At 43.3% G+C, this 27,821-nt stretch overlaps 1 protein-coding gene across 2 annotated transcripts in view; it reads left to right on the top strand.

Annotated features, from left to right (window-relative positions):
* Positions 1-4,098: 4,098 nt before the first annotated feature.
* Positions 4,099-27,821, top strand: part of ITPKA (inositol-trisphosphate 3-kinase A) — a 39,079-nt gene continuing 15,356 nt past the window's right edge. Inside the window, exons 1-2 of one of the 2 annotated variants that reach the window (XM_083864101.1) lie at positions 4,099-4,641; positions 4,988-5,038. In XM_083864101.1, coding sequence (XP_083720227.1) covers positions 4,138-4,641; positions 4,988-5,038 — 555 coding nt within the window. In that variant the 5' untranslated portion in view covers positions 4,099-4,137. The remainder of the gene's footprint in view (positions 4,642-4,987; positions 5,039-27,821) is intronic. The other variant, XM_083864102.1, reaches the window with a different exon arrangement.

The following is a 27,821-nucleotide window of genomic DNA, read 5'->3' as shown; positions in this document are numbered from 1 at the left end:
TAGGTAAAAAGACATTCTCCCTTTTTTTCTTTTTGATATGGCTTTCATTTATTAGATGTCCAGAGTTTATGTCAAAAATACATAAATGTCTTGCATAGAGAGTTTTGGCAAATAGCCTACAAAACTTAATCCCAAAAATAAAGAGCTCCCACTAACTGCAGCAATTCTTTTCATGTGATATGACTCATGTTTGGAGCCTGATTCTCCTATTGCACGCAGCAGCTGTGTACTTGCATAATTTGATCTGGTTGTGTTTGTATGACCTAAAGAGGACATGGCTGTAACATGCACTAACTTGCTCACTTCGTCTAGTGAACAGCAAAGACAGAACAACTAAAATATGTAACCAGGGTCCCCAGCCCCTTTGGAGCTGGTGATGAACCACTGAGGCTGCCTGCTGTCCCTGCTGCTGCTCCTCTGCCAGCCATGGAGGGGAAACTCTGCCTCAGGCATGAATGGCTGTGGGCGAATTGGGATCTTCCCTTAGGCACAGCCAGCTTGGCCACATGCCTTTCTTCCAGTTCTGGAAAAAGTAGCTTTCTGTATAAAAACACACCCAACTTCTTTTCTCCCCAGCTATATCCTGAAGGAGATATGGTAACTACTAATAAATGCTTGTGTTTGTTGGATCCAAGACAGACTTGCAAATCACAGCTCTCAAGTACTCCTCAGGCATTCTGAGGTTATGCTCAGCATGGAATTGAAGGCGGCATTTCTCAGCTGTCATGCTCTAACATCTCTGAGAAATCTCATGTGGGCAGTGACCAATTATGTATGTTCTACACAGGCCAAGTTAAACCCAAGGCTCCCCTCTAGATCATATTCAAACTGTCGTCTTCATGAAATCTTTCTAATCTACTTAGAAATGTCTGTTGCATCTTTGCCCCTGTATTGTCAAGGCTTAGATGCCCCATGGGAACACAAACTGAAAGGAAGTAGAAATAAGCAATATGTTAATGATAACAATGTTTAGAAAGGGATTTCACTGGGATGAAATAGACTCTTATTTTTGCCAATATAAATAAAGGCAGAAAGCTGTTTTTGTAGCAGGCGTGTGTGAAATGTGAAACCCTGGCAGTGTGCAGCAGTACCGATAGGAGCCAGAACGACTGCGATAAGCAAAACGCCTCACTCCCGGAGGTGGGAACGTGATCTGGTGGCTACAGTAGCACAGAGCAAATCTGAAGCTCCCTGTTCCTGCTCCTAACTATATTTCTGTAGTCAACTCATGTACTGTCTATCAGTTCACCCATCTGTACAACAGGGACATTTTTATCTGTATCTTATCAGAGCAAACTCTTGGCAAGCATCACCAGTGGACGTAGGCAGCCCTGTCCTGTCAGGAATGCAGGATTTCACAAGAGAAAAGTACAAGCCACTAGCACTTTCTCGGGACACAGAGTACCATTCCATTTGTTAAAACAGCTGTACAATTACAAAGAAATGTGATGATACTGACTGAAGAATCTCTTTATTGTCCAGGTAGCTTTGAAAGATTTTGAGTTAAATTTTATGCAAACTTCAGAGATCAGAAGCTCTCTAAAGCAGATATGCTATAAATGAAGTCAATTAAACCCATCTAACCTTATCCAAGCAATCATCACTAATCAATATTATAAACGTGCAGTTTTTATACATGTATTTATTAAAATGATAATGTATTGCCTGTTTTTGTTTCCATCTTCATTAGCTGAAAGTAAAATCTTTTAAATGGTATTTTATAACTGAACTGAGTTGGTAGTCCCAGAACCGTTGCCAAGGTTAAGGTTTCCTAAATAAAGTTTCCTAATCACAGACCACAAATAATCCTGTAACTGCAGAATCAGCAGAGAGAGCAACGGCTAAAAGAGACTGGAAACTGCAATGTCCTTCCATTTGCAGCAGGGCTCTCCTGAAGGGTTCCTGTTTGCCCTGTGAAAGCTCACACGTAATCCCTCTCTGTGAATAAATATATTTTTCCAGCTTGCTTATCTACATGCAGAATGTGGCACAGTGACATAAAAGAGTTACATGGGTCCAACCTGTGTGTGTGCACAGTCTTGAATGCCCATTTAAAACTGCCCTCTGCATTTTCTGCTCTATCTATAAATTTATTACTGAGTATTCTTATAAAACCATCAATTATAAAATCATGCTTTTGATTAAACTGCTATGACTTTAGGTATATTTTAGGTATGATCAATTTTCATGTTTTGAGACTGCCTTTCTGCTACATGAAATTTGGAATTAATTGCAAAATTAATAATAAAAGCAATGACTACCTTCTTTCAGAAAGAAAGTAAACCCATTGCAGTCTACCATGAAGGAATACCCTCCTACAAGTGCTTTGGTGTTCTCACTGGCTGTTGGAGAAAAGTTGCACTGCCAACCATTTTACTGTGCACTTTGCTGGTTGTGTTTTCACGTAATTTGGTGGCAGCTGTCAGCTCTGCCTCCCCCATCACATACACCTTGGGAGAACTCCCACAACGGCTTCTACACAAAACTAACTCCACCACAAGGCTTGGCCATTTAAGCTAAAAATCCAGACTGCCCAAATTCCTGTCTAGGCACCACCTAGTTCCAGAAAAGTGTCCAAAGATGACTGACTATTTATGAAGTTTCCCAGCTGCCTTTTTGTCTGCTCCTAAGCATTCACAAGCTGTGGGCCCTGTGAGAAGCACAGCAGCCACCTCCGGAAAATGCATGTTGCGTTGTGCCTTTTGGAACAGGTTTTTTCAAAGGCCAGGCTATAAAATAATCAATTGCAGCCAAAAAATCTGACCGAATCACAAGACAGGTTGACAAATAATTTATAGCACCAGCGGAGGGAGGAGTGCCAGCAGTGACCCGGGCTGGGACTGTTGGGTGTGGAGCTCCACAGCCCCTTCTGTAAGGAGCTCCCAGCCCAAGCTCCAGGCAAGAGAGAGCAGATGGTGAGAGACAGATGGGAGAGTACAAGGAAACTATGAGATAAATGAGCAAAAACTCAGCTGAAGACTTTAGCATTTGGTTTTCCAAAATTATTAATTTTAGTAATCATTTCAGCTGATGTAACCCCACGGCAGAACGCCTTTCCTGTTCCAAAGGTCTCAATAGCTACAATTACAACACACGCCGCAGCCCAGCACGGGTTACATTTTAGGCAAAGAGTGGGAGTTCAGCAGGCGAGAAGCACCAAGGCAGGGGGGTGTCAATTCGTTCCTAAAGGGGGCTGGGGTATCGCAGCAACCGGCGGCTTAAGGCAACCTGCCTGAGCAGCGCTCTGTGGGTGACGCGCTGACTGACAGACCCCTCGGGCTCCTCAGGGTGCTGCCCCACGCCCCCGTCCCCCCGTCCCGCCGCTCCCGGCCCGCCGGGGGTGCTGTACCGAGGCGGGGGAACCCGCACCGCCCCTCAGGCACCGCCACCCGCTCCCCGCGGGCTGCTGCCGGCCCGGCCATACCCCCGCCCCCTCAGGGAGCGCTGAGCCCCCTCAGGGTGCCCCGGTCCCGTCAGGGCAGCCGAGGAGGAGGCCCGGAGGTGCCCCCCGGTGTCAGCGCGCACCGAGGGGACGGTCACAGGCGGACCCTCGACGGCCAGGCGCAGCGCTGAGAGGGTGGAGATCCCCAGGGAGGGTCAAAGGCCGCCTCCCCCGCGTCCCCGGCCGGGGCTGGGCTGTGGGGCCGCGCCGCCCCGCGCTGCGCAGCCGCCGTGCCCGGGGAGCCGCGGCCCGGCCAGGGGCGGCGGGCGGGAGCGGCGGCGCTGAGGTAAGGCGGGCACCGGGACAGCCCCGGGCCGCTCCCCGGGGGCCGCCGCAGGGAAAGCGAAACCAAAAGGGCGGTGCTGGTGCTGGTGGAGGCGGCGGGAAGGGGCGGGCAGGGGCTCCCGCGGCGCCGCTCCGCTCGACTCGACGCGGTTCGATTCGCCCCTCCCCTCAGCGCCGAGGCGGAGCGGGGCGGCGGCGGCGGGCGGGCGGTCGGGCGGGCTCAGCGCGGCCCCGTGGCCCTGGCGCCGGGTCAGCGGGCAGGGTAGCAGCCTCGGGCTGTCGCCGAGGGTGACTCAGAGCTGCCCGGGCAGGGCGGGCTGGAGATGCGCCTCTCCGCCGGGCTCCGGGCAGCCGCGGGAGACTGACTGAGCCACAAAGAAGTTTCCCCGGCGGCGGCGCGGCGCTCCCCCATGCGCGCCTCCGGCCGCCGGTCCTGGAGCGCTGCTCGGGAGGCGCCCGGCACCGAGCCCGCCATGGAGCCCCGCGCGGGGCTGCACAGCAGCCCGGAGCTCAGCCGGGCCAAGCGGCTCACCGTGGGGGAGCTCTGCTCCCTCTTCGAGGCTCGCTGCGCCGCCGTGGCCGCCGCCGCCGCCCGGCAGCTGCCCGACCGGCCGAAGAGGGGCTGCCGACCCCCGAACGGGGTTCTGCCGCCCGTCATCCCCCGGCTCACCGTCACCGCCGAGGAGAGCGAGGAGGCGCAGGGCAGCCCCCAGGCGCCGCCGGCGCGGCCGGAGGGCGGCGGGCTGAGCACGGGCAGCTCGCTGCACCTGCAGTCCCGCCGGCTGTCCAACTCCTCGGTCTCCTCCACCGGCTCCTCGTCCCTCCTGGAGGACTCGGAGGACGACGTGCTGAGCGACACGGAGTGTAGGAGCCAGGGCATCGTGCACCTGGAGCACGGCGAGGACACCAGTCAGGTAGGGGCGCGGGGTGAGCGGTTCGCCCGGGACGCGCTGCCCCCTCCTCGGGCCAGCCTGGCCGGGCGCCTCCCGGGCTCCTCAGGGGACACCAGATGCTCCCGCTTGGAGTGAGGTTTCCGTGACCCAACTCCTCGCAAACTCCGGGAAACTCCTGTCCCGGGCCGGCAGCAGAGCGCTGCGGTGCACTATTGGAAAAGCGCTTCTGCACGTGGGCTCCTCAAAAACCCGGCCAGGTGTACGCTGTTTCTTTCTGCTGTGCATTGGTACTTCATGTCCCAAGAATGGGGAGATGTTATTTGATCATAAGTGGACGTTTTGTTGTTTTTTTTTTCTTTTTTTCCAGTCTCCTGTGTCAAATGCTCAAAATAAAAAAATTCCAGGCATTTCCCAGCAGGTATTTTTTTTCTCTTTCAGTGCTGGAGTCTGTGGTTGTCAATTTTTGAGCCGCTTCTTGCTGCGAGCATGACAGGAGATGGGGAGGAGCTTGGAATGGATAGAATGCATGCTTTTGTCCATTCTGGCAGCAACACATTTTTCTCAGTAAATCCCCTCTGTAATTTGGCAGCTTTCATCCATGAAGTGTGCTTTTAAAGGCATGTAGTTAGTTGCTTTTTCATGATCTTTGATATACATTTGCCTGGCTCCATATAGTGTGCTTCTCAGCATTTTGTACTTGAAAAATGTAGCTTTAGTGAATTCCCCCTCCCACCTTCAGTGACACCACTGCTTAAATTGTTGTTCTCCTGCCAATTCATTGGTGCTGAATTGTTTTCAAGCAGAACATATGCTTTGATAAAAAAGGTATAAAGAAGAAGTAATGCAACTTGTAGGTGATACCTCCAGCTGGACTTTTCTCATGGTAATTGTGGGTTTACTACTGTAGAGGACACATAGTACAGGAACTAAAATGCTGTGCACAATATTGGTTTTGTTTGCATCAACTTGTGGCCTGATTTTGGAAGAGAAAAAAACAAAAGGGTTTTGTACTTTGTCATTTTGAGTATCAAGAAACCTGTAATAATAATAATATTTAGTTTGTACTTTTGATTCTGAGATGGAATCTGGTTTGCAGGGGAAAAAAATTACTGTTATTTTGCTTTCTTTTCTAGAACTATGTGCTTTCACAAAATCACTATCATGCTATGTGATTTTGTGAAAGTATCAGGAGAACAGAAATGAAAGATAATAAAGGGCCACGGGATCATTTAGCTCAATATCCCTGCCATGGCAGTGTGTGTGGTTAACGGGGAGCAAGAATTAAGTGATGATGCTTCAGCGGTAAGAGAGCACTGAGATGGCATGGTGGCAGCTAGTTAAACTGTCTGTGAATGCAGACTGAAGCAAAACTGATTCTTCAGATGAGAAGCTGAGCTACCTCAAAGGTTATGCTTCTGCATCTCTGAAGTCATTGGTAGTGAATGTTGTGTTGAGACCTAAATGATTGGGAGTGTATCCTTCCCTGTAGTCTGACATGCACGTATCATGTGAGTGGTACTACTTTCTTTTAGTAAGTCTTTATAGTCACCTTTTAATTACAAGAAAATAAAATATTAAAAGAAGATCTATAACATTGATTTATAGACACACTAAAAATATCTGTATTATAAATGTTTTAAACTCTGAGAGACCGTCTTGTTCATTTAGGTGTGTGGGAAAATGAGAATTTTGATACTATTATAACAGTTCAGTTTTTGAAAAAGTTTTTTCAGTTTTCCAAAGTTTCGTGCAGCTGCCGGACAGTTTAATGCCTCCTTGGTAAAGTATTCCTTCATCTCAAGTAAAATACTTGATGTTTTAAAAGGCTGAGTTACGTTTCCATACCTGCAGTGTAGGGGAAGATGGGGCAAGCTGTGCACCAGGAGCTTGCATTCTGGCTGGTTTTCTTTATCTCATTATCCCTTCTGTGGCAGGTTGTCAAACCAGAGCAGGGACTGGTACCTAGGACTCTAAACCAGCACTAAACCATGGCACTACCTAATAAATTAGCAGGCTTACTTGCTCAGTGACTGCTTACATGGTTCATGCCTCCCTTCCTTGCTGTATTACCCACCAGGAGCTTGAATCCCAGGACTCTGCTGTTTCTCCTGTGGTCAGGTGCACTGCCCTTCATCTCAAGTGGCCACACTGTTTGCTCACCAATACCTGGAGGCATTCAGGACAGTTCTTGTGATTGATGTCTTTTGGTACTGGGCAATGCTGTCCAGTCTTGTTTCTTCAGCAAAACAGTGACTTCATACCGTGCCAAAGTTGGAGTCTATGTTTAGAATCTCTGGGGGTTTAACTTTACAGGATGTGTCCTTTTCAAAACCCATAAATCTTGAGGCAGGATGACTCTTTGTTTTAGAATGGAAGGCTTTGGGTTCAAGGCATGCACATGCAAGTGAAAATAACTACAAATTTTAGGATAGTCCATGGAATGGTTTTATGTTTTGAAGATTTTATTTAGAGGCAATTTGGAACTTTTTGTTTATATTTATTTCCAGTGTGTTTTAGTAGGTGAAGGCTTGTTCTAAGAGTGTAACACAAAGCGTAGAGACTCTTCTGAAGGAAACTGAAATCAGAGGTGGGCCAAATTTACTGTTTCCTAATTCATGGGAAATTCTGACACTTTAAAATTTCTCCTGTATTGGGAAATTCCCTGAGACTTTTCTCAAGAAATATAAGAAGTTAATTTGGAGCCTTATGATTATATGTCACCTTATGATTAAGCTCAGACCAGTGCTCAGAGAACTGCTGGATTGTCAAGCCTACCAGGCTCCCCAGTGCCTACCAGGGACCTTGGAAACTTGCCCAGGTCTTCGACTGTGGGAGTAGAAGTTCTGATAATGTTCCTGTTATCAGAGCTTCAAGGCTTCCATCTGGAGACCCAGGAACTTGAGACCTAGGTTGAGGAAGGCCCTCCCAGGCCTCCCTACTGTTGACCCAGAGATCAAGACCCAGCTGAATCTGAAATACTGTGGGCTCTCAAGCTACTTGTGCAGGACTGTGTGTGAGATGTGAAGCCCAGGAGTCTCCGTGTCCAGAGCTTTCTGCCCTGGAATTCTCAGGCCTTAAATCCCAGGATGATAAGCCTGGGAGTGCTGTCTCTGACTGTACTCATTGGAGGACAGTTCTCCTTGGTAGTTCACTTGGAAATCAATTTTCCAAGAGGATGAGTGATTCAGTTAAGTGTTTCACATAGCATTTGGGGCTGGATGGATTGACACATCATGACGACATTAAATTTTTGTTTCTTCTTGAGAAACAGTACGTGGGCACGTCCCTGGAGTGCTGGGGCCCGTGTGGGGGCAGTGAATACCTTGGGGCCGATGGCTGATGATGACAGTGCAGTCCCAGCCTGGCTCCGCTGGGACAAAGTGCTGCTCGCTCACATCTGGGCAGGCCCACCTTGGAGAGGAGCTCAGTGGGTGATGTTCCAGTTTCTCTGCATAAGTTATTCATGCCATTTTGCAATAATTAGCAGAGGCTTTGAAACTGGGCTGTCCTGGCTTTCCTGAAGGAAGACCCTTCTAACAATGAAGGAATGGAAATATGAGAGAAGACTATTCTGCTGCTGTCCTGTTTGTTCAACTTGGGGTCTAGTGAAAACCAGTTGTGCAAAGCTGTGCTAGTGGAAACTGCATAATGCCATATTTGGAGCTTTGCAACTATTGGCAGTTAACTTAAAAGAAGAAATATTGGTTATTTTTTAAATAGCCAATTGACGGAATAGATTTTACCCTATGGCAAAAGCTAACATTCCTGTGTTTAAATGGGAAGCATACTTTTGTAGCCTTGCTGCATGCCATCTGGGAGGTGTATATACACAGCTGAATCTTGCAGTGAAAACACCAGTGGTGCCTTTATGGTAATGGAGAGGATACAAGAGTTATATATTCTTCTCTTCATTCTGTGAATGAGCAGTTTTAAGAAGTACAAAGTCTGGTTAGCACCTTCTTTGTTGGGACAGAGACTTTAAAGAGTGGTTTTCACAGAGAATAAACACCATGATAATGTACAGCAGCCTCTTGTCCTCGTTATAGGAGAATGTTATTTACTAGATTGAAACATGCCAAATAAATCTGCTCATTTTCATAACTGTGACCTGTCATTCCAAATTCCTGGAACCGTAACCATGAGAACAGCTGACAGTTTGCTAGAGAAAAAGCAGTTCAATTCTTGCCTGCAATGATACCAGTCCGGAAACTTTGGGGGATATTCATTAGTAAAGTGCATTTGGTTTGGTTTCAATGATCTTCTTGATGTTATTTTTCATAATGTCTAGTACCTTAAAATGGACAAGTGTATAGAAAGACACACACACTTAATAGCTAACTAAATAAATTAATAAATACAGAATGAAAGTTTCAACTACTTTGGCTCAGGGGTGGGTTACATAAGCTAATGCAGTGGAATAAAATTGTTATTTTTAAATGAAGAATAGGAATGATGGGATGACATAAGTAAGACTGTTAATGGGATTTTAGCCTACTCTCCAAAGGAAAGAAAGCTTGTGTAATCACTCTATCAATTCAATTTAAACTGCTTTAGTAGGTTTCAGCCAAATTTGGCAGTGGCATAGACATCTCAAAGTTTCTTCAAGAGCTCTTTTAAGTTTCCCAAAGGTCAGACTGGGTGAAAGAGAGGAAACCAAAATAAGTGCACACTTTTTCACCTCTGGGGGAGAAGGTTCCAGAGGAGATAAACAGCTGTCTTCTGTTTTGCTTGTTGACTGGCAAATTGGCACGTGCGTACCGATTAATCCATAGGTGCTTCCATGCTGGATCCAGCTGCAGCAGGTAGTGTCTCCTCTCCTGAGGGCAATTAGGAGAAAGTCTGGGAGGGATCATGCAGTGCTGTGGGCTGGTGAGGTTAGAGAATGTGGAAGGTGCTGGTTGAGGCACAGGGGTGAAAGGGAGGAAGTTATGAGGAGTTGTGGAAATGTTAGGGAGGTTAGAGGGCTTTTGGAACAAGTTTATAGAGGACAGTGATGAGCTGTAGATACTCTGGCGAGGGCAGGACAGTAGATACCAGTCAAGTAGAAATTAAGGTTCTCCAGTGTTCTGCTCATGAAACATCTGCTTTTAAGGGAATATATCCTGTGCTGCTAAAAACATGCAGATGTATAATGACAGTCCCAAATACTAAAATCTTCCTGTAGTGTACAGAATGAATTTGAGGTGAACAGCAGTAATTTTCTGTATTTGCACAGTACTTGGAACAAAACTCTGAACTGAGAGCCATCTCTCAGTTTGAGGATGAATTCTTCACCACTGTACATTGAAGTGGTGGAGTCTATCAAAACATCAGCAGTATCAGGTCTAATGGTGACTTTTAGTAATGTGGATTCTTGTCTATAAGGAAACGACTTAGCTCTTTCTAAATCAGTTGAGAGAGAGAGACAATTAAATGCCTTATCAGATAAGGGTTTCTAATCCTGGATATATCTGAAATGGTGACTTAGAGATTACAAGATTCTTCTCTTCTGAATCAATTTTGCTCTGATAGTTTTCATTTTTCACATATTAAAGGATGTGTTGTTTGGGCATACAGTCTAAAGTTGAAAGAACTCTCTGTGATAACTTTTTCCTTATGGAGCTGCTGTTGGGTGTGCCATAGAAGTTTCTCTGTACGTCCACTTTTATAGTTCAAACCTCCTTATAATGCATGTTACAACTGGAAAGGTGGGAAAACACTAATAGCAACTCCTCATCACTGGGTGATGCATATTTAAAGAGGTCATACCTAAGTATATTTTTCTCAGATTTAAAAATAAGTATATTTTTCAGCAGATTTATTTGTGAAAACCCATGCCAGTCTTAAAAGGAAAAAGTGTAGTGGCTGGAGCAATAGTTTGGAAATTTTGCATATCTGCATGTTTTTGGGTTCTCACACTATTACCCTGTTAGACTGGTTTAATTAGAGTGAATGTTTTTTAACTGGTTAATTTGATTACCACGTGTAATTAGTGTGGTAGAAAACATATTCAAAAATTACCTCAACTCACACCTAAGGTTTATTATAAATGGAAGGTGTTAAATCGGTTTTGTTAAATGCTCACAGTGTAATGCAATTAAGGTTGGAAGCTAAGAATGCACATTGTATTTATGTGGTAGATAGTTGTTTTGTTTAACAGAGGCTGAGAAAAACTAAGGATCATCATGCAGCATTTTGTAGTGATTATCTATGAAATGTAGTGGCAGAAAAAGTAATGTTAACATTACACATCTAGGAAGGAAAAGGTGATCTTATGTACACAGCAGTCAGGTCTCTCTTCTTTCTTCACAGTCAAGGTTGTTCATGCAGCAAAAGGGTGCTGAGGCAGAGAAAATTGGCTTGTCAGTCCATGTTAATTTGGATCTTGCATAGTGTAGATTTAAATTTAATTTTTAAGTGTTCTTCTCTACCGACAGAGCTTCATCTCAAAAGCTCAAAAATTGGGTAAGATGGCATTGTCTGTCCAAAGCATAGTGTACCTGGGGGAAAATATAATAAAAAAGAGGGGAGTGGGAGCAGGTGTTAATCTCCATCAACTCCTTCTGGGAGAGGCTACCTGTTCATCCAGTGTCAGGCTAGCAAATACTTTAGTGTATTTTTTCCGATGCTTAACTGATTCATTCCTGTCAGTAATGGAGAATTTCTGGGGTTACACATAACCAGTAGCATTTGAGTGGATCTTTGTACTGATGAATACTGAGCTTCTCACAAGGGATGAAATCTTTTAGATTCTAAAACATGGAGGTGTGAAACTGATGCTGTAGAAACCTATCCTGAACCCATCGGGCCTGGCTATTGTTGTTTGTTAGCAAATCTTCTGTTCCTTGGCAAGCTTGGGAAGAAGTTAGCCAAAGACAAATCGACAACTCATTTGAAGCAGTGATCATAGACTTGACATGATCCAGATTTAGAGCTTGGGACAGACTCTCCAAGCCAGTTGGTGACTATAGCAAGCGTGACACAGGCGCTGCTTTGTGGGAGCCTGGCATTAACCCAGAATCCAGGAGCACTCCATATTTACAGGCTGAAATATCTAAGTAAGGTGATGCAGTGATGCAAACACTTTAAACTGTTTACCTTAGCCCATTAATAGCACATTTATTTTACTCACGTATAACTTCAGTCTGCCGTTCTTATTCAGCCTTCTGACCTCATCTGTGCATGAGCCACATTCTAACAGAGGTGTGGTTACAAGTGATAAAGAGTATGTATAGAAACATGTTATGTCTGGGTGTCATTGGTACTGAAATGTGTCTGATTCATCCAGAGGATTAACAGGAAGCTGGGGTGTTGTAGAACTGTAAGAGATAGTTCGTGGGAATGGCACAGTTCACTTGGGATATATCAGCAGAAACTGTTTCATACAACTTCCATGTGATAAGAATAATGTCTCTTGATAAATTACATTGAACATTGCATAGAGAGAGGTCTTTGTTTTCAGTGATGGTAAAAAATCATCATTCATTATCAAGATAACTGATTTTGTCTCCTGGTCTCTGCCACATCCCAACATAAAGTGATCCAGTCTTAGAGCTGCATTCACTACTCTGGGCTGCTACAGAGAACACAGCTTTCATTGTGTCTCAGCTCTTTTCAAGCAGCTCCATATAGCTGAGAACACTGCAGTTGTTCTTTCTAGTGATGTTCACTCAAGACAGCACTACTTTTCTGTGCTCTACTTCTTTTGCTTCCTGTGGTGGAATGCTGAATCAAATGCAGGCTTCTGCTTCTCACCTTAGAGGTGCTGGTGCCAGTCACAGTCTGTGTGTTGTGGGTACACAGGAGATTGATGGAGCTCAGCCATGAGGGGTGTGTTCAGCCATCCCACTCCAGGTGCAGGAGGTGAGCTAGAGGAGGCTCAGCTGTGCACAAGGCAGCAGTGAATTGGGTTTTCCCCTACAAGAAGGCATTTCTCACCAGCACCAGCCAGCACTGGCTCACTCTGCAGCACATTGGAAATGGAGGGAGCAACAGTGCCATGTGTCAACACGTTCCACTACTGGAACCTCTTCAGGTGCTGTGAAATCGCCACCTCTGCTGAAAATCTTCAAAGATCCTCAGAGCATGTGGCACAGGTAGTGGTACTGTCTTGTGCTTTCAAATGACCCATCTTATGGGTACACATGTTGCAAAGGGTAGCTGCAAGGTTCTAATGCAGGCTACTCAAGAGCAAAGCTTTGGAGATGAGGGAAATAAGAGGGTTGTAATAGGTTCAGGTTATGTACACTCCCCCAGACAGAGGGGGAGTGACTGACAGGGGTTGGGAAGGCTACTAGAAATGCGAGAGGAAGGACTAGAGAGAAGAGCAAAACTTAATAGGCAAGCAGATTATTGCTTTAAAATTCAAGGAAAATACATTCTCAGGAAAAAGGAGGAGAACATGTGACAACTATATTAAGAAATCATCAGTCAAACATTGAAAGTATACATAATGAAAGAACTCATGTGCCTGCAGTGTGGGTATGTTAATGTTCTACTGTCTTTCATTACAAGCAGGCGTAGCACTTGATGCACAGAATTCATGACTTTCAACCGTTCTATATTTTCAGTCAACTCAAAGGATAAGTTACAGTTCCACAGTGACTGATGACATGTATTGCAGAACCTCTGTTTATTCACAGATAGTTCTGCAGCAGATCACAGGAAGGGAAAGGCTGACTTCCCAGTTTAGCACTGCTGAATGCTGATGTGGAGACCTGCTGCCTTTCACAGTTTCACAGTCCCTCTTGCCTGGGAAGAGACTAGGGAAGTTATTTATGGAGACTTTCACCATGGCCAATAACTTTATTTTTTTATTCTCCTTTTGACGAACTTGAGAGTGAGCCTTACTAGCAGAAACACTGAACGTTTGTACATGCAGCCAAAGTTAATGGGAGCTGTTCTACAACACTGTTCTACAGTATTGTATAACACTGGGTATTAGGAAAAGCAAAAGTTGACACCTCAGTTTAAGCTTTCAAAATTAGTGTGTGTTTTTCATATTAACCTATCTTTCCTTCAGTATTTGTCCCTATAAGATATGAATAAAACACTTCACTTAACAGGTTGTGAAAACAAATTCACTAAAATTTGGAAAACTGTCTACTGCTACAGTAACGGTTGTCTTTAAGTTCATACTGAAAACTTCAATTCTGAGAATTTCTAATTTCTGAGTACTCAGTTTTGTATTTAAGGCATCATTAAAGTTCCAGCACAAATGTAACTCTGGATTATGAATGCGTTCCTGGAGTGGAAGGTGCTGACATCTAGCAGTGACGTTTCATCTTTCTTCCATTCCCAAGGTGTGTGTGCAGTGGAGCGAGGCGGCACTGCCTGGCCCGGCTGTAACGTGCCCGTGCTAGAGAGAGCACTCCCAGGAGGGCTGCATTTGGACAGCTTCTTCAGGCACCATGACAGATGCCCTCTGGAGTGGGGAAAACCTAGTTCACAGCTGCCTGGTGCACAGCTCACCTCCTGTGTGTGGCTGAACACATCCCTCACAGCTGAGCTACATTGATCCCTTGTGTGTGCTGAGCCCCGCAGTCTCCACAAAAGTCAATTAAATACTAATGAGAGTCTACTGCAGATTAATTTGAGGTTCTTACAGTTTGCCAGGCTTTGTCAGGTTGGTTTCTGCTCCCCTCATTCCTTACTCCTACTTTGAAGACACTCCTTTTCCTAGATTTCAGGTTCCTTTCTCAAAATTCAAGGTTAAAAAGCTTTTCAGAGAATTCACTAGAAATTTTGTAGTGGGGTCAGTATGAATTTTTTTCTGGCCTTGGAAACAGCTCAAGTTTTTGGTAGAGTTGTTCAATCTGAAGCAAACCAAACAGTTTCAGCTCTTTTTTGAGGTGAGTAACTTGGAGCAAATCACCAGAGAATTAAACACATATAAAGAATTCCTGTGCTTTGCTGGTTGTGCAGGAAATCTGGGTTTTGAGACCCTGATCTTCTGAAAGAGGCAGAGCCAGAGGAGTCTGTATGGCCTTTGTACTCTTCTCCATAGTTGTATGCTTACGTGATGCAGCAGAAAGGATAAAAATCTGTGTGAACAGTGTTTTTGCATGCAGATCAGCTGTTATCTTGTGCGGGTTTTGAGTGGGTTGTTGGCTACGTGCACTTGACCCTAATGTTCTAATCATGATAAGCTCCACTTGGTGTGGGCTCCCTCCTTTGCCACCCATGTGTGGTCTGTAGGAATGGTGTTGCTGACCCCACAAAGGCTTAGCTTTGTTCAGAGGAAAATGTAATCTGAAGAAACTCAGAAACCTTCCTACGCTTCAGCTCTCACTTTTCATAGTGCAAAATGCAGAGTATCAGAATTCTGAGCTGATAATTTGATACAGTTTGTATTGTCTTGCTTTGTGGCATTTAAATAAGAAACTTTTTTGCCTTCTTTGTACCAACCCAGAAGCAATAAGCAATTGTTAAATCCTGAGGTACTCATTTCAGGACAGATCCTGCTGTTCTGTTGAAAAACCTATGAAAGGATTTTAAAGTGGAGATCCTGACTTTCAGGTGCTTTTGCCTTGTCACTTGCTCATGATGCCACCAGGGCTACGTAAGACAGTCAGTAGAAAAAATAATGAAGCATATTTTATATGTTAGAAAGAAGCAAGCCTCTAGAGTTCTCTCTGGCCTAATAGTCTGCCTGGATTTGGGCACTAATCAGGCCCCTATACCAGTTTCATGAGTTGTTTTCCCAAAATTTGTAGCAAGACCAAAGAAAATTACTTGCTGTCAGCAGAGAAGCCAAGAAAGGGAGCAAGTCCTGAGCTCTCTAACAGTCCGATGATTGTTAATCACTATGCCAAGTCTCCAAGTCTGTTTCCAGCAGGAGGGCTGGCTGATGTCCTGATTATGATTTCTCATTCCAATATTAAAACTGGAGTGACAGATCACTAATCATCTGTCTTCTGTCCCTGTTCATTCATTGGGATTTTCCCCATCATCGCTAGAAATATGTCCTCTTCCGTTGCTGTAGTTCTGTGTCTTGATCCTAGTCTGTCTTTTCTGTCCTCTGATTTTACAGGCAACAATGCTGTCTGGGACTATGGGATAAATGTAGCCAAGTCACCAATATTCTTTTTACATTGCATTCTTCAAGAAAAAGAATAGATGGGCAGCAAGTTCAGTCCTGGCTTATGAAGTAACTTCTCTGTGTGGCCTGTTTCCCTGTGTCCAGTGTAGGTCATCACCCATCTGCAAATGATATTTCAAATGCCTGTCTTCTCTTTGTTGAGCCCTGGTAAATTGATATTGGTTGCTCTTGGGTTTTGTTACCTGTGTCCAATGTGGCAGAAGCTGCTGCTTGCTCCATATTTCAGGAGGCTGGTGTAGGTGGTTGTGCAAGATACAGGACTGTGGTTTGCAGTTCTGTTGCTAGGAGCCAACAGTATAAAGTTCTTTGAAGTTTTTATGGGGTTTTTTTAATCTTATACCATGAGATAAAAATTTTGGTAGATAAATTGTCTTTATAAACTACACCCTGTTTATTTTACTTTATTTTTAGGTAGGTTTGCATCTTAATAATTGGCAATTGATGTTTATGCTTCTACAAAGGTGGAATCTCCAGTATCCTGATGGTGAACACACGTTTACCTTCCGGGCAGAGGAAACATGCTCTGTAAAACACATTTGCTATTGTTCAAACACCCACAACTCTTCAGGAAGACAGATGCCTTGTTTCAGTTTCAGTCTTCAGTTGAGTCACTCGTGCTTATGTAAGGTTTGAATTTGATTCTCTTTCTTAAGGCTACATTATGGAAATTAAAATCTTAAATAACCCCTTGTCTCTGGGGCTAGCTGCTATTGATACAGAGGAGGAATTCAACTCATCTCTCTTATGTTGTTCTGTTAACAGAAAGTATCTTTTGATCCTGTAATTCTGCTCAAGGGAGAAGTCATCTTTTCTCTATATTCCTTATATAGTTCTTAGAGCTGAGTTGGGGAAGGAAGAGTTTCTCTTATCTTAGGTTTGCTTCAAAACCAAACAACTACCTTGTAAGCCTCTCACTCCAATGGGATGTGAAGAGTCCTCATTTCCATAGAATTACAGGTTTCTTAATCATTCCATTAGTAGGAGTGTGGGTTTTTGTTTGGTTGGGGTTGTTAATTTTGTTTGTTTCAAAATCCTTTCAACAGCGTGGTTTGGAATAATCTTAGAGTTAATACTGCGTTGAAGCTCGGAGTTATTAAAGTGGTTGAAGGATGTGGCTTTCCCCTAGGTAAACACCACACCCTGCTCAGTGGTAGTGCCTATTGCATGTTGACACTTGCATTCCATTGCAAGGGGTGGGCCCTGTTTGAACAGTGCAGTGCACCACCGGTGAAGCAGTAACTCCTAATGCTTCTATAGAGGATAATAGATAGAGGCAGTTCAGAGGAGACAAGGAAGGAGAGGTGGAGTACTGGACTTTGTCTTGTGATAGATGGAGGAGCAGTTGGTAAACTGCTACCAGTGTATGTGTGGTCTGTTTTTTACATTACATATTTTTAGACTCTAATAATCCTTTTCACTTAGCACTCTATTACTGCGTATTTGAGTACTTGACTCTCTTATTTGAGTGCCTCTAATTTAGTTTACAAGCACTAATTACTTTAAATTATTCAACAGTGTTCTGAAGGAGAGTTGTTACAACCTGCGGTTGTGGGAACTGGAGCAGAGAAAGGGCACATATTTGGACTTAGATTCCATATTGAAACAGTGAAATTTGCTCAGATATTTCTCAAGTGTGTCTCTGAAGTTTAGGATGTCAGAAAAGTTATGTAAAAACATTTTAAAAATCAATACTTGTCAGTAACCTCTCTGTAGATACATACATGCAGCAACCTTAATTCTGTCCTTGTGTTTCTTATCCTTTCCTATAGAAAAAATTAATTACGGTACAATAATTAGTAATACTTAATAATACTTCCACTGTTACATTTCTTTCAGGCAGAATCTCAAAGTTGTGTGGGATGCAGCTTCTGGGGCCATTACATGAGGATGTGTTGAGAGCAGGGTCAGCTTTCAACGTGTCCACTAACCCGAACTGCTGGGGACAGTAAGAGAGGTGTCATTGACCAATTAGTAGAAAATAGGTTTACAATTCCTGTTGATGGTAGTAGTTTCTGGCAAATAGGGAAGTGTAAGAAAGGATAAGCAGTAGAAGTTCTTTATTTCTTTTTGTCTGTTCAGTCTGGAGATTCTGCTGTGGCCTCTGAGTCCCTGGGTGTTAAAAGTGGTGGTGAGCCTAGGCCTGGACTGCTGGGCAGGCGGGATAGAGCTGTGTCTCCAGGTAACAGACTACATCACCATTGCAAATAAAATGAAGCACATGCTCAGCTTCCTTCCCAAGTTCACTCAGGGGAGATTAGCTTCTTGAAGTTGTTTCCTGGCTTCTTGCCAGAGCACAGCTTCTCTTGATGTTACACAGAAACCACACCTGATATAAACGGATTGGCACTTGTAGTACATTTGGATTTGAGGTCATGCACGGTTCACAAATGACACATTTGCGCCTTACCAGTTGTGATTATCTTTTAGGCTAAACCTGTTTATTGGTCTGTGAACAGAGAAATGTGCATCTGTTTGGGTTTTAAGTATTTCCAAATACTTATCTGACTTGGAACTGATAATTGTGATAGGATAGGATGTTTGGTCTATTTTATCATGTAGAGTGTTGCCTTTTTAGATATCCCTGTCTCATGACTGGAGATGTCAGTCAGTGACCCATGAGATGTGGAAGACGAGCAGAGAATTGTCAAATTGCTAAGACTGTTTCTGAAGATTTAAACTGCAGTTGTTTTGGAGGTTAAGAAAGATTTCTTTCCTTCTGCCACACCATCTGCTGAAGCGATGTTTGATTTACCACATATCTGTTCTGGGTGATGGACAGCCTGAATAAATCTTGAATGTTTGGGCTGTGAGTCAACTTTCCTATAGTGAGGAACTTTCCATTTACTTTTTGGATAGTAACATTTCAGTTTCCAGCAAGACCGATGTTCTGGCAGAACCCTGATGGGGCAGAATGTTGTTAGTTCAGCTTTCCTGTGCTCAGTAGGGACAGGTGGCAGAGCTCCATCCTGTTAGAGAACCAGCATCTTTCCAAGCAGGCCACAAGCTGTGAAAGTAGGGATAATGGCCATGTTTAATGCGTGCTATGGAAGGCAGACAGTTTAGTATCCCATAGAACAGAAAATGTTTATTCTTGTTGAAGTAAAATCTGTCTTTCAGTCAACAGTATCAGCTTTTACAACATATCTGTGAGATAAAGGAAGGAAACCCTTGTGACAATGCACCTTTGAAGCCATCTAATTACTTTATTATTTTGTCTTTTGGGCTGGGAATAATGTAGAGGTTGTAGATACTTCAATTGGTCATAACCAGAAACAAAATGCCAACATGGATTCCTGCAGAATAGTCAGCAGACTGTGGCTCTTGATGCTGTTTGCAGGAAGGCAAGCAAGGCTTTTGCTTCTTTGTAGTCCATTTTCCTCTGATTTGGAGGGGAACTGCTCCTGGAGTGCCAAATAGAATCCAGCTATGGAGTGGGACATGGGATTTTGTGCTTCTAGTAATTGAGTCTAATACCGACCATCCATTTGTCTTATCTTGACTTCTTCCTTTAGTCCAGACATAATGAACACCCAGCAAGCTTACCAAGTGTCCTAAAGAGTAGCAAAATCAAATTATGTGTGTATCTCACTGCACACTGAGGCACCACAGGGGAGAAAACACAGGAACCCAAGGCTTCTGACTTGCAGTGCTGTTTCTGCTTATTGCATTAAGTGTTTCTCATGACTCTGAAGATGTAGCCCAGCCCATCGTGAGTGCAGCACAAACAGGAAATGGAAACCCTGCAGTCAGAGGATACACCTGCCAAGTGCTGGTTGAGCAGCTGTGGCCCTCACCCATGGCTGAGTGCAAAGCCAGAAACATCAAGGGCTAAGAACAGGCTGAGCACTGTTTCTCCTCTAAGGTTTGGAGGCTGGAGGGTGAAAGAGAGGGAGGGAGAGATGAAGGTGTGTTCACAGTTTGCCTGGCAGTCTGATGAGAGGTGCTGATCAGGAGGCTGCTTGTGTAGCATTTCAAACTGCTGCTCTTTAGGAGTGCATGTTCTCCCTTGCTGTTGGTTATCAGTCTTACAGCTCCAGCTGGCACTCGTACATCATGGGAAGATCAACTGTGCGACAAAGCAGGGAGTGTTAAGTTCCCTTGGGGACTTAGATACAGGGATGGTCAGGGCTACCAAGGCATCCAGCATGTGGAGATGGCTCAGGGATATCCTTGACCATGGATGTGGTTACACTGTATTCCTTGAGCAACAGCTGACGGCCTTTGAAATGACACAATTGCCCTGGCATAAGGCCATTTGCTGCGATTTGGCCAGATTATCAGCTGGCATTGATTGGCAGAAACCTCAGTGTGAAGAATGATGCTGTTGCATGTCAGGGCACAGACTTTCTGAAGCTGATGCTCGTAGCTCCGGACTCTGGACCAGATGTCAGTTATCACAGTGCAACATTCAGCCCCAAATAGCTTTTTGTCTAGCCATAAACACTGACTCCTGTGTGGACTCCTGTGTGATGCTTCAGGAACCTGTTTCCTGCCCAGGACCAAGAAAAGGTGAAATGTGGTAATAATGGGGCTGAGTTGCTGTAGGAGCCTTACCCTATCTTGGGAGCTGAATTAAGTGTTGCACTCAGAAGCTCGGTGATAAAGGTTTGTGTGAGGGTTCACTCACATATGTTTGGGGAGCATTCTCCTTCTTAACTTGCTCTTTCACCTCCCACCCATTGAGATCTTTGTCTTGATTTGTGATTCATGTCTGATTCAGCCAAGTGGGTAGTATACTTGGCAGCAGGAATCTCCTGAGCTTGAGGATTCCAGGAACCTTTAATAAGGGGCAAGAGCACAGGAACTGGCTGCTGAAAGTATAAAGTGCCTTCTATGACAAATTCAGGCATTTGTTGTTATTATTTGGGGCATTTTTGTTTTAGCTATGGGAAATTATTGCACCTTGCTTCCCTACACAAAACCTTTGTGGATATTTAAGTTCTATTTCTCCTAACAAATACAGTAAAAATGTCATGTATGCCTCACTTGCTCCATGTCTTGTTAGGTGTTCTAAGTTTTTTTCAAATACCAGATGATCCCAAGCATAGGACTTGTTATAGTCTGGATAATTATTAAAAAAAAAAAAAATGGAATTTTGATCATCTGCAATCAAAGGCTTTTACTATCTGCTTTAGGTATTTTAAAAGCATGCATGAATGTATATGTATATATCTGTATCTATTACTAAAAGAAACACCCAGGATAATTAAGATTTGCTTACATTTGGCATAAAAATGTTAGGTGGTTCAGGATCTGGATCTGGGCAAAATGACTGCCAGCCCGTTTCAGATCTGCAAAGACAGCTACACTAAGCCTCAAACTGAAAGAACTCAAAACCAGAATCCCTTGATAGGCAAATTTTGTGACTGTAACCGGAAAGATACTGTGTTGCTCAGCAACTCTCACTATCTTTTAAAAATTATTTTTTTCTTATATAACATCACTCAAATCCTCAGCTCTCCATGAGGTGAAACCATATGGTGAACTGTCCCAGAGCTGTACTCCTTGTAAAAATGAAATCTGTAATAACTATTGAAGCTGGTTATTTCCGTGGTGCTGGGAAGCTGCACCCATGGAAAAGTCTTTGATTTGGGCGAAACTGTGCTGATAACAACTTGTCTTGATAGAGCATTGTGATTTTGACAAAGCAGTAGATACTTTGCTTAAATGTTGTATGATTATTTTTTCAGTAGGTTGTAATTATAGTACTGTTATTATTGACTACATTCACACAGAGAGAAAAGCATATCTAATTACACAGTAATTAAATTAGGCCAGTAATTTTCTTGCTTGTGATTTGCTCAAAATTATTTCTTATGGAAGCTTTTTATAGTAGTATAGTAGGTATTGACTGCGTTGAAACAGATGAAAACAAAGTTTTGTTTGGGCTAGATTTAGTACATTAAAATAATATGATTAATAGCTTTAGACTTACATTTAAATTCTTTACCCGTGTAGGTCCAATATGTCAGGTCTAAGCCAAATCAAATAAAGTAGCAAACGCTAATGAAAGCAGAGAACAAATATACATTAATTTCATTTTCTAAATTATTTAAATAATTGAATAAAATGGCATAAATAATTAGAAAAACAAATTAGCTTTTAAACTGATTTCAGTTTTAATAAACTATGGTAAATAAAGCAGTCAAGGATTTTGTAGATAAAGTTAACTCAGAGGTTTTAAAAAACATTTTAATTAAGTGTATATACTATAAAAAATAAAACTGGAGGCTGAGAAGGCCAATGGTTTTCTGGAATGCACTAGGAAGAGCACTGCCAGCAGGTCTAGGGAAGTGATTTGGCCCTTCTACTTAGGCCTTTTGAAGCTGCATTTGTGCTCCTCAGTACAAGAGAGTCATAGAGCTTCTGGAGCAGGTCCAGGGAAGGGCTGTGAAGAGAATTAGGAGACTGGAGCAACTCTTACAAGGAAAGGCTGAGGGAGCTGGGCCTGTTTAGCCTTGAGAAAACTGACAGGGGACCTCATCATTGTCTATCAGTGTCTCAAGGGAGGGTCAAAGGATGGAGCCAGGCTCTGTGTGGTGGTGTCAATCAACAGGACAAAGGGCAGTGGGCACAAACTGATGCATGGGAAGTTCCACCTGAATAAGAGACAGAACTTCTGTAGGTTACCAAGCACTGGAACACGTTGCCCAGAGAGATTGTGGAGTCTTCCTCACTGCAGATAGTCCAGAACCATCTGCATGCAATGCTCTGCCATGTACTCTAGAATGACTCTGCTTGAGCAGGGAGGCTGGACCAAATGACCCACTGTGGTCCCTTCCAACTTTACCCATTCTGTGAAGCAGTAATAAAACTGTAAAAGATACAGAGTTTAAAAGAAACAGTTGTGAACAGAAAGTGACCAGCTGCTCACACTGATACTCAAGACATCTGCGTGAGTGATATTGTAGACCTCATGAGGATTTGTTGTGTCACTCAGAGTAATATGAATACTAGTGTGTTACCAGGAAAGAAGAGAAGAGGGACAAAAAAGCCAACCCAGCAGAAAGGTGAGCCACTGGAGAATGACTAATACTGTGCCTAGATAAGTCATCACTTATACCCAGTTTAGTAATTCTTAGTGTTATTTTTGGGTCTGCTCATAGAAGGCAGTTCCTGCTATTGACTGATGAGTTCCCAGACACTTTTTCCTTTTCCAGACACTATTGCTGTGGTTACTGTGCCCCAAAAGAGACCAATTCTCATCACCACCTCATGTTCCTGCTGCTCACCGTGTTGGCCAAGATCCCTGGGCAAGGAGTTGCTTAGTGCTCCTGGGGTTGCTCAGTGCTTCTGCAATTTGGGCACATGGCTGTTACAGGATTGTTTTGAAATGCACATAGTAACTTTTTGATAATTAGTTTTCTGTACTCCTTACAAGTCCCTGTGGAGGAACTTTGCTCCTTCTAGGAGTTGGTGAGACACTGAGTAGGCAGTGGCAACCAGCATTACAGATCAGATATCAGCCCCCATGTCCCAGAGTGGTAGAATTTAGCCTAAATGATGTAAAGACTTTAGGAGAACAGTAGATAATGATGACTGACAATTAAGTACTCTTTCTTAAAGCCTTTTAGGAAAAAAAAAAAGCTTACTAAAAAAATTTCTCATTATCCTTATGTTTCTTGCTGTCATAATAGCTTTCTTGTGTAGGCTTTGCACTAGTGCACCAAAAAAAAAAAAAAAAAAAAAAAAAAAAAAAAAAAAAAAAGAAGAAGAAAAAAAAAGAAAGACACCAGGATCTTCGATAAAGAAACGGCTGAAATTTATCTGATAAAAGGATTCAAGGGTCATTGTTTACAATACCTAGCAGAACTTCCATGATGATTTACCAGCTCAGGCAAGAAACTGTGCCTCCACTCTGCTGCTGATGAAATCATGGATTCCATCGATTTTAAAAACAGGTTTTTAAAGAACCTGTTGATTTACATTGAATTTTAGTGTTCTTTTGTTCTTTAACTCATAGTTTCAAGTAATGTGCTAAAATTATGAAAGCTGAATTACTTCATTTTTCTGATGGAAAGTTTTTTCTTATTCCTCCTGCCACCAACGCTTCCTAATTTAGATGTGACTGATGTTTTTAATTATTGTAATTGCTGAGAAGTCCTAAGTGAAACAAATTCTTATGTATGTTACCTGTTTGTCATTTCTCACCTGAGGATAGTTACATGTGTTTCAGACATTCCCAGAACTGAGATATTATTGTTTTCTTTTTACCCTTAAATAAGTGAGAGATTTTATTTGTTTTTCCACAGAACAGCAGAGGAAGGTTCAGGTCCCTATCTGCACTTGCCTTTAGGAATTAGAGCGGCTCTCCTGTTCCTGAGGGATTCAGCATGTGCTCAGAGAGATGCTAGCTGTTCTGTACTGCCTGTAAAACAACAACAGTAACTAAAAAACCCCTATCCAATTCAGGGAGTTTGCACTAATCTCTTCAGTGAGCTTGCCTATTAGGATGTTACAGCCCCTGTCCTGAAGTGATGGGAGGGTTTCAGGAAAGCCTGGTAGTTCCTGGAGATTTTTTCTTGGGGACAGTGAGAACTGAGCCCAAACTCCTTGAAATGGATGAAACACCTCCCAGAGAGTTCAGTGGATTTTCACCAGGCAAGTCTTTGGTGTATTTGTGCAGGCTTATCATGGCTGTGCCTCTGCACACTGGTCATGTGTGCAGTTGCATGCTTATCATGAGAAAAGGCCTGGAGAAAGCTGGGCTCACACAAACTAGTGGTGCTCGGTTACTGCTGCTCTTTGCTCCTCCGTAATGGATAGACATGGTGGCAGCAGCCACCGTTATCCAGGGTTGAATAGGCTGGGAATACCTCACCTGGCCAGCACCTTGTCTGCATATGCACACAGCAGGTCTCCACATCTGTTGCATGGATTTGTGTTTCTCTTCAGGGCTGTGCTTCAAATTTAGGAAAGTGCGTCAAGAGAGTAATCCAGGTAGCAGATCAGATACCAAACCACAGTTCCTTTACATGCACTGTGGCTGCATTGCATGAATTGCTTCTTGCATTGTCTTCCCTGAAATTTTGTCCATTGGCTTCCAGGGACACACACTTGCCATGGCACAGACTGTCACATGGCCTGCCCCATTGGCAGAAAACTTGCTTTTCCCTCTTTAGTTCCCCACACCTTTTATTGCTCAGGGGGGTTTTCATCATGTGTCAGTTAAAGTTCACGCTGAGTAACTTACATGCTGAGTCTAAGAATGTTAATACTTTTCGTGTTTACTTCTTGACTCTTTTGGAATGCCTCTCTTCTTATTGTTGGAAAATCTTGAGCATATTGAGGCATATAAAACAGCATCAGTGATGTCAAGAGGATCTGATTCAGACAATCTTGTATGCAGATAAAATACAGAGATACCTGAGTTTCTCCTGGCAATCTAGAAGAAATGAGGTCTTGGAGAAACCCAGGCAGAACAAAAATTCAAGAAAGACTGAAGAAACAGAGATCTAGAAGAAACAGGGACAGAGGCTGCAAATACAAATGGGCAGTGGTAGAAGCCCTCTTTGACATTGCAGCATAAAGCAGTGATTTGAAAAGCACATAATGCCATTGCTAACAAAGAAGAAGAGATCTTGCTTTAGAAATAGAAGTGAGAATGATTCCTCCTACAGCAAGCACACAAAGTTTTCATCTTCCCACTCACACCACTGCTCTACCAGCATGCAGCCCTGCTTACATCCTGGCAATTTGTACCCTGGGTTGAGTGAGCTGGGAGACCAGAAATTGAGGTAGAGGAAAGTGAAACTACTTTACCCCTGCTGATGGCAACACTCCCCACAAGACGGGTCTGAAGGCAATCCTTTCCCTCCTAGCTTGAGCCTTCTGCTATCTCTATTTTGAGGGGGAGGAGAGGCTTGTGAAGAGATTATTTAAAAGTAGATAAGGTAAATAAAAATTGTCAGTGTCTATTTATTGGATGAGTAACTTAAACATCCAAGGCATCCGTAACCTATGCAGCCAAAGTCCACTTGAGCTAGGGCTGAATTTGGCCCATTGTCTCTCCTTCACACCCACAATACAAATAAAAGCTTCAGTTTCTTAGCGTTAGGTGGGAGGCAGGAGGCAGGAGAGCCCCTGGAGTGTGATGTTGCATTGACAGTTGATGTGCATTCGTTGAAAATCTGTGCTTCTTGTTGTGCATGCATACAGCAGTATGACAAGTCATTGGGAGACAGGATGCACTTTGTTAGGAGTGGAACATTATGATGTGTGTGGTGTCTTTATGGCAGAGTTCTAGAGCAATGTTGACTTTTGATTAAGAGATGGGGAAAAAGCAGTGTTGCCCTGAAAACTGATCTGGAATCTTAAAAAACTAAATCTTTGGCAGGAGCTACATTCAGAGAGGTAATTTTACTTCATAACGATGTTTTTTTAAAAACTATCGTTTAAGTAACTTAGGGCTCTGACCTTCTGAAGTAGAAACAGCAGAGTAGACTGAAGAACTTCTGCTATCAGTGAAGTCTGACAAATAAACTATACAAAAATAATTTCTTTGCTACTTGCAGAACAGTATTTACATTGCACTTTGCTCCAGAAGGAGGCTATGGACATGTTTAAGTGGTGTACAAGAGTCTCTCTCATCCTCACAGAACAGCAGCTGGGTCTGCAATAGACACAAGTCACTGTTCAGCACTGCAAGGCTGCAGTTCGGAACAGCTTAAGACAGATTATAAGAAATATGAAATCCAAGTAATATAGCATATGAACCTGCAGAAGTTAGTTATAAAATTGGAGTTTAGCTAGAGCTAGTAACATCTGTGGAGTTTTAGTAAGTCTAACCGAGTCTTCATAATTCTCAAACATGCAGGATTTTCTCTGGATGCTTCCTCTCACTGGCATAGTATGTTTTCAAAAGTATCATTGCTGCATGGGGCACATATGTGACAAAGAGTGACTTAATTTCAGCTTGAACTCCATTAAAAATCAAAGTTAGATAAGTAGAAGCAGTCTCATTTCAGAGTAAGTATGATCTTATGGCAATTATGTTGTTTTATCAGTTTAATTTGAAGCATAACTTGAAACTTTCCTGTGAAGGCAAATCGTTAAAAAAGTCATTTGTATCTGTGGGTTCATATACCCTCTTCTATACATTCTAAGATAACTGGAGGGTTTTGCCTTCACATGGGCACCAGTGTTGATAAAGGGTACCTTATAAGAAATGTGGTGTAAGTTAATAAGTTTGAGGGACATGGCCAGGTCAGAGAGTGATCTGGAGAGCAATACTTTGCCTGTGTATCATTGCCTGCAACTTCACATTTTCTGTTTTTTACTTAGAGTGTAGAAGACAATAAAAATTAGGTATCATAAGCACCTAAATCTTCAGATCAATATTGGATATTGAGAAGACACAGAAGATTGCTAGAAAAGACACAGTTGTTTTGGATGTGTATTTTTCAGTTGATGAGCAAGCACCTAAACTTGTTTTCAGTGACGTTAATGCCTCCCATTGATTTTGGTGATTTCCAGCTGGGCCATTGGTAAACCCTTCTGTAACTGCAGCCTAATCCCCAGAGAGACTTGATCTCAACAAAACCCCCTTAGCACTAAACTGTCATGCCATAAGTATAATGCAGCTCCATTTTTCTTCTGCAGCAGCGTGTTGTGTTCTAGTGATAGAAGAAACTGAGCCTTCCCTTCTTGTTTGTAAAGCACTTTGGGTTCTCTCCAAGTGTGGCATGAACATTGGTGGGCTGTGGTTCTCTTCCACCTGGGTTTCAGTTCCAGAGCATGAGACTTTTTCACTTTCTACTTTTTTTTTTTTCTTTTCCTGCCTTTGGGACGGATCGCTCAGCTGCTCTTTGTGAGCAGCTGTTCTGTTTCCCTGTCTGCCTGCATTGGTACCCAGGCAGCTGCAGCCAAAGGTTGCCAGAGCAATGCCCAGCTTTGTTAAAAAGTAACAGGATTGGGAAAGAGGGGAGGGAGTAGGAAAACTGATGAACCTGGAGTAGATTGTACAGCATGCTGTCAATGGGTGCTGAGGGACCTGGGTGAGCTCTGTGTCCAGCCAGAGATGTGCTTTCTACGCATGTGTCACAGTAAGATTTACCTGCTGATTCAGGGAAAGCTGTTAATCATGAGGCGATGCTGAAGTTCTCTGGGAAAGGAAGTGTTG

Source organism: Zosterops lateralis, assembly GCF_965231275.1.
Source record: "Zosterops lateralis genome assembly, chromosome: 6".
In the NCBI taxonomy this organism is placed as follows: Eukaryota; Metazoa; Chordata; class Aves; order Passeriformes; family Zosteropidae; genus Zosterops; species Zosterops lateralis.
The sequence above is the reverse complement of the archived record's forward strand: the minus strand, read 5'-3'. Positions and strand labels throughout refer to the sequence as shown.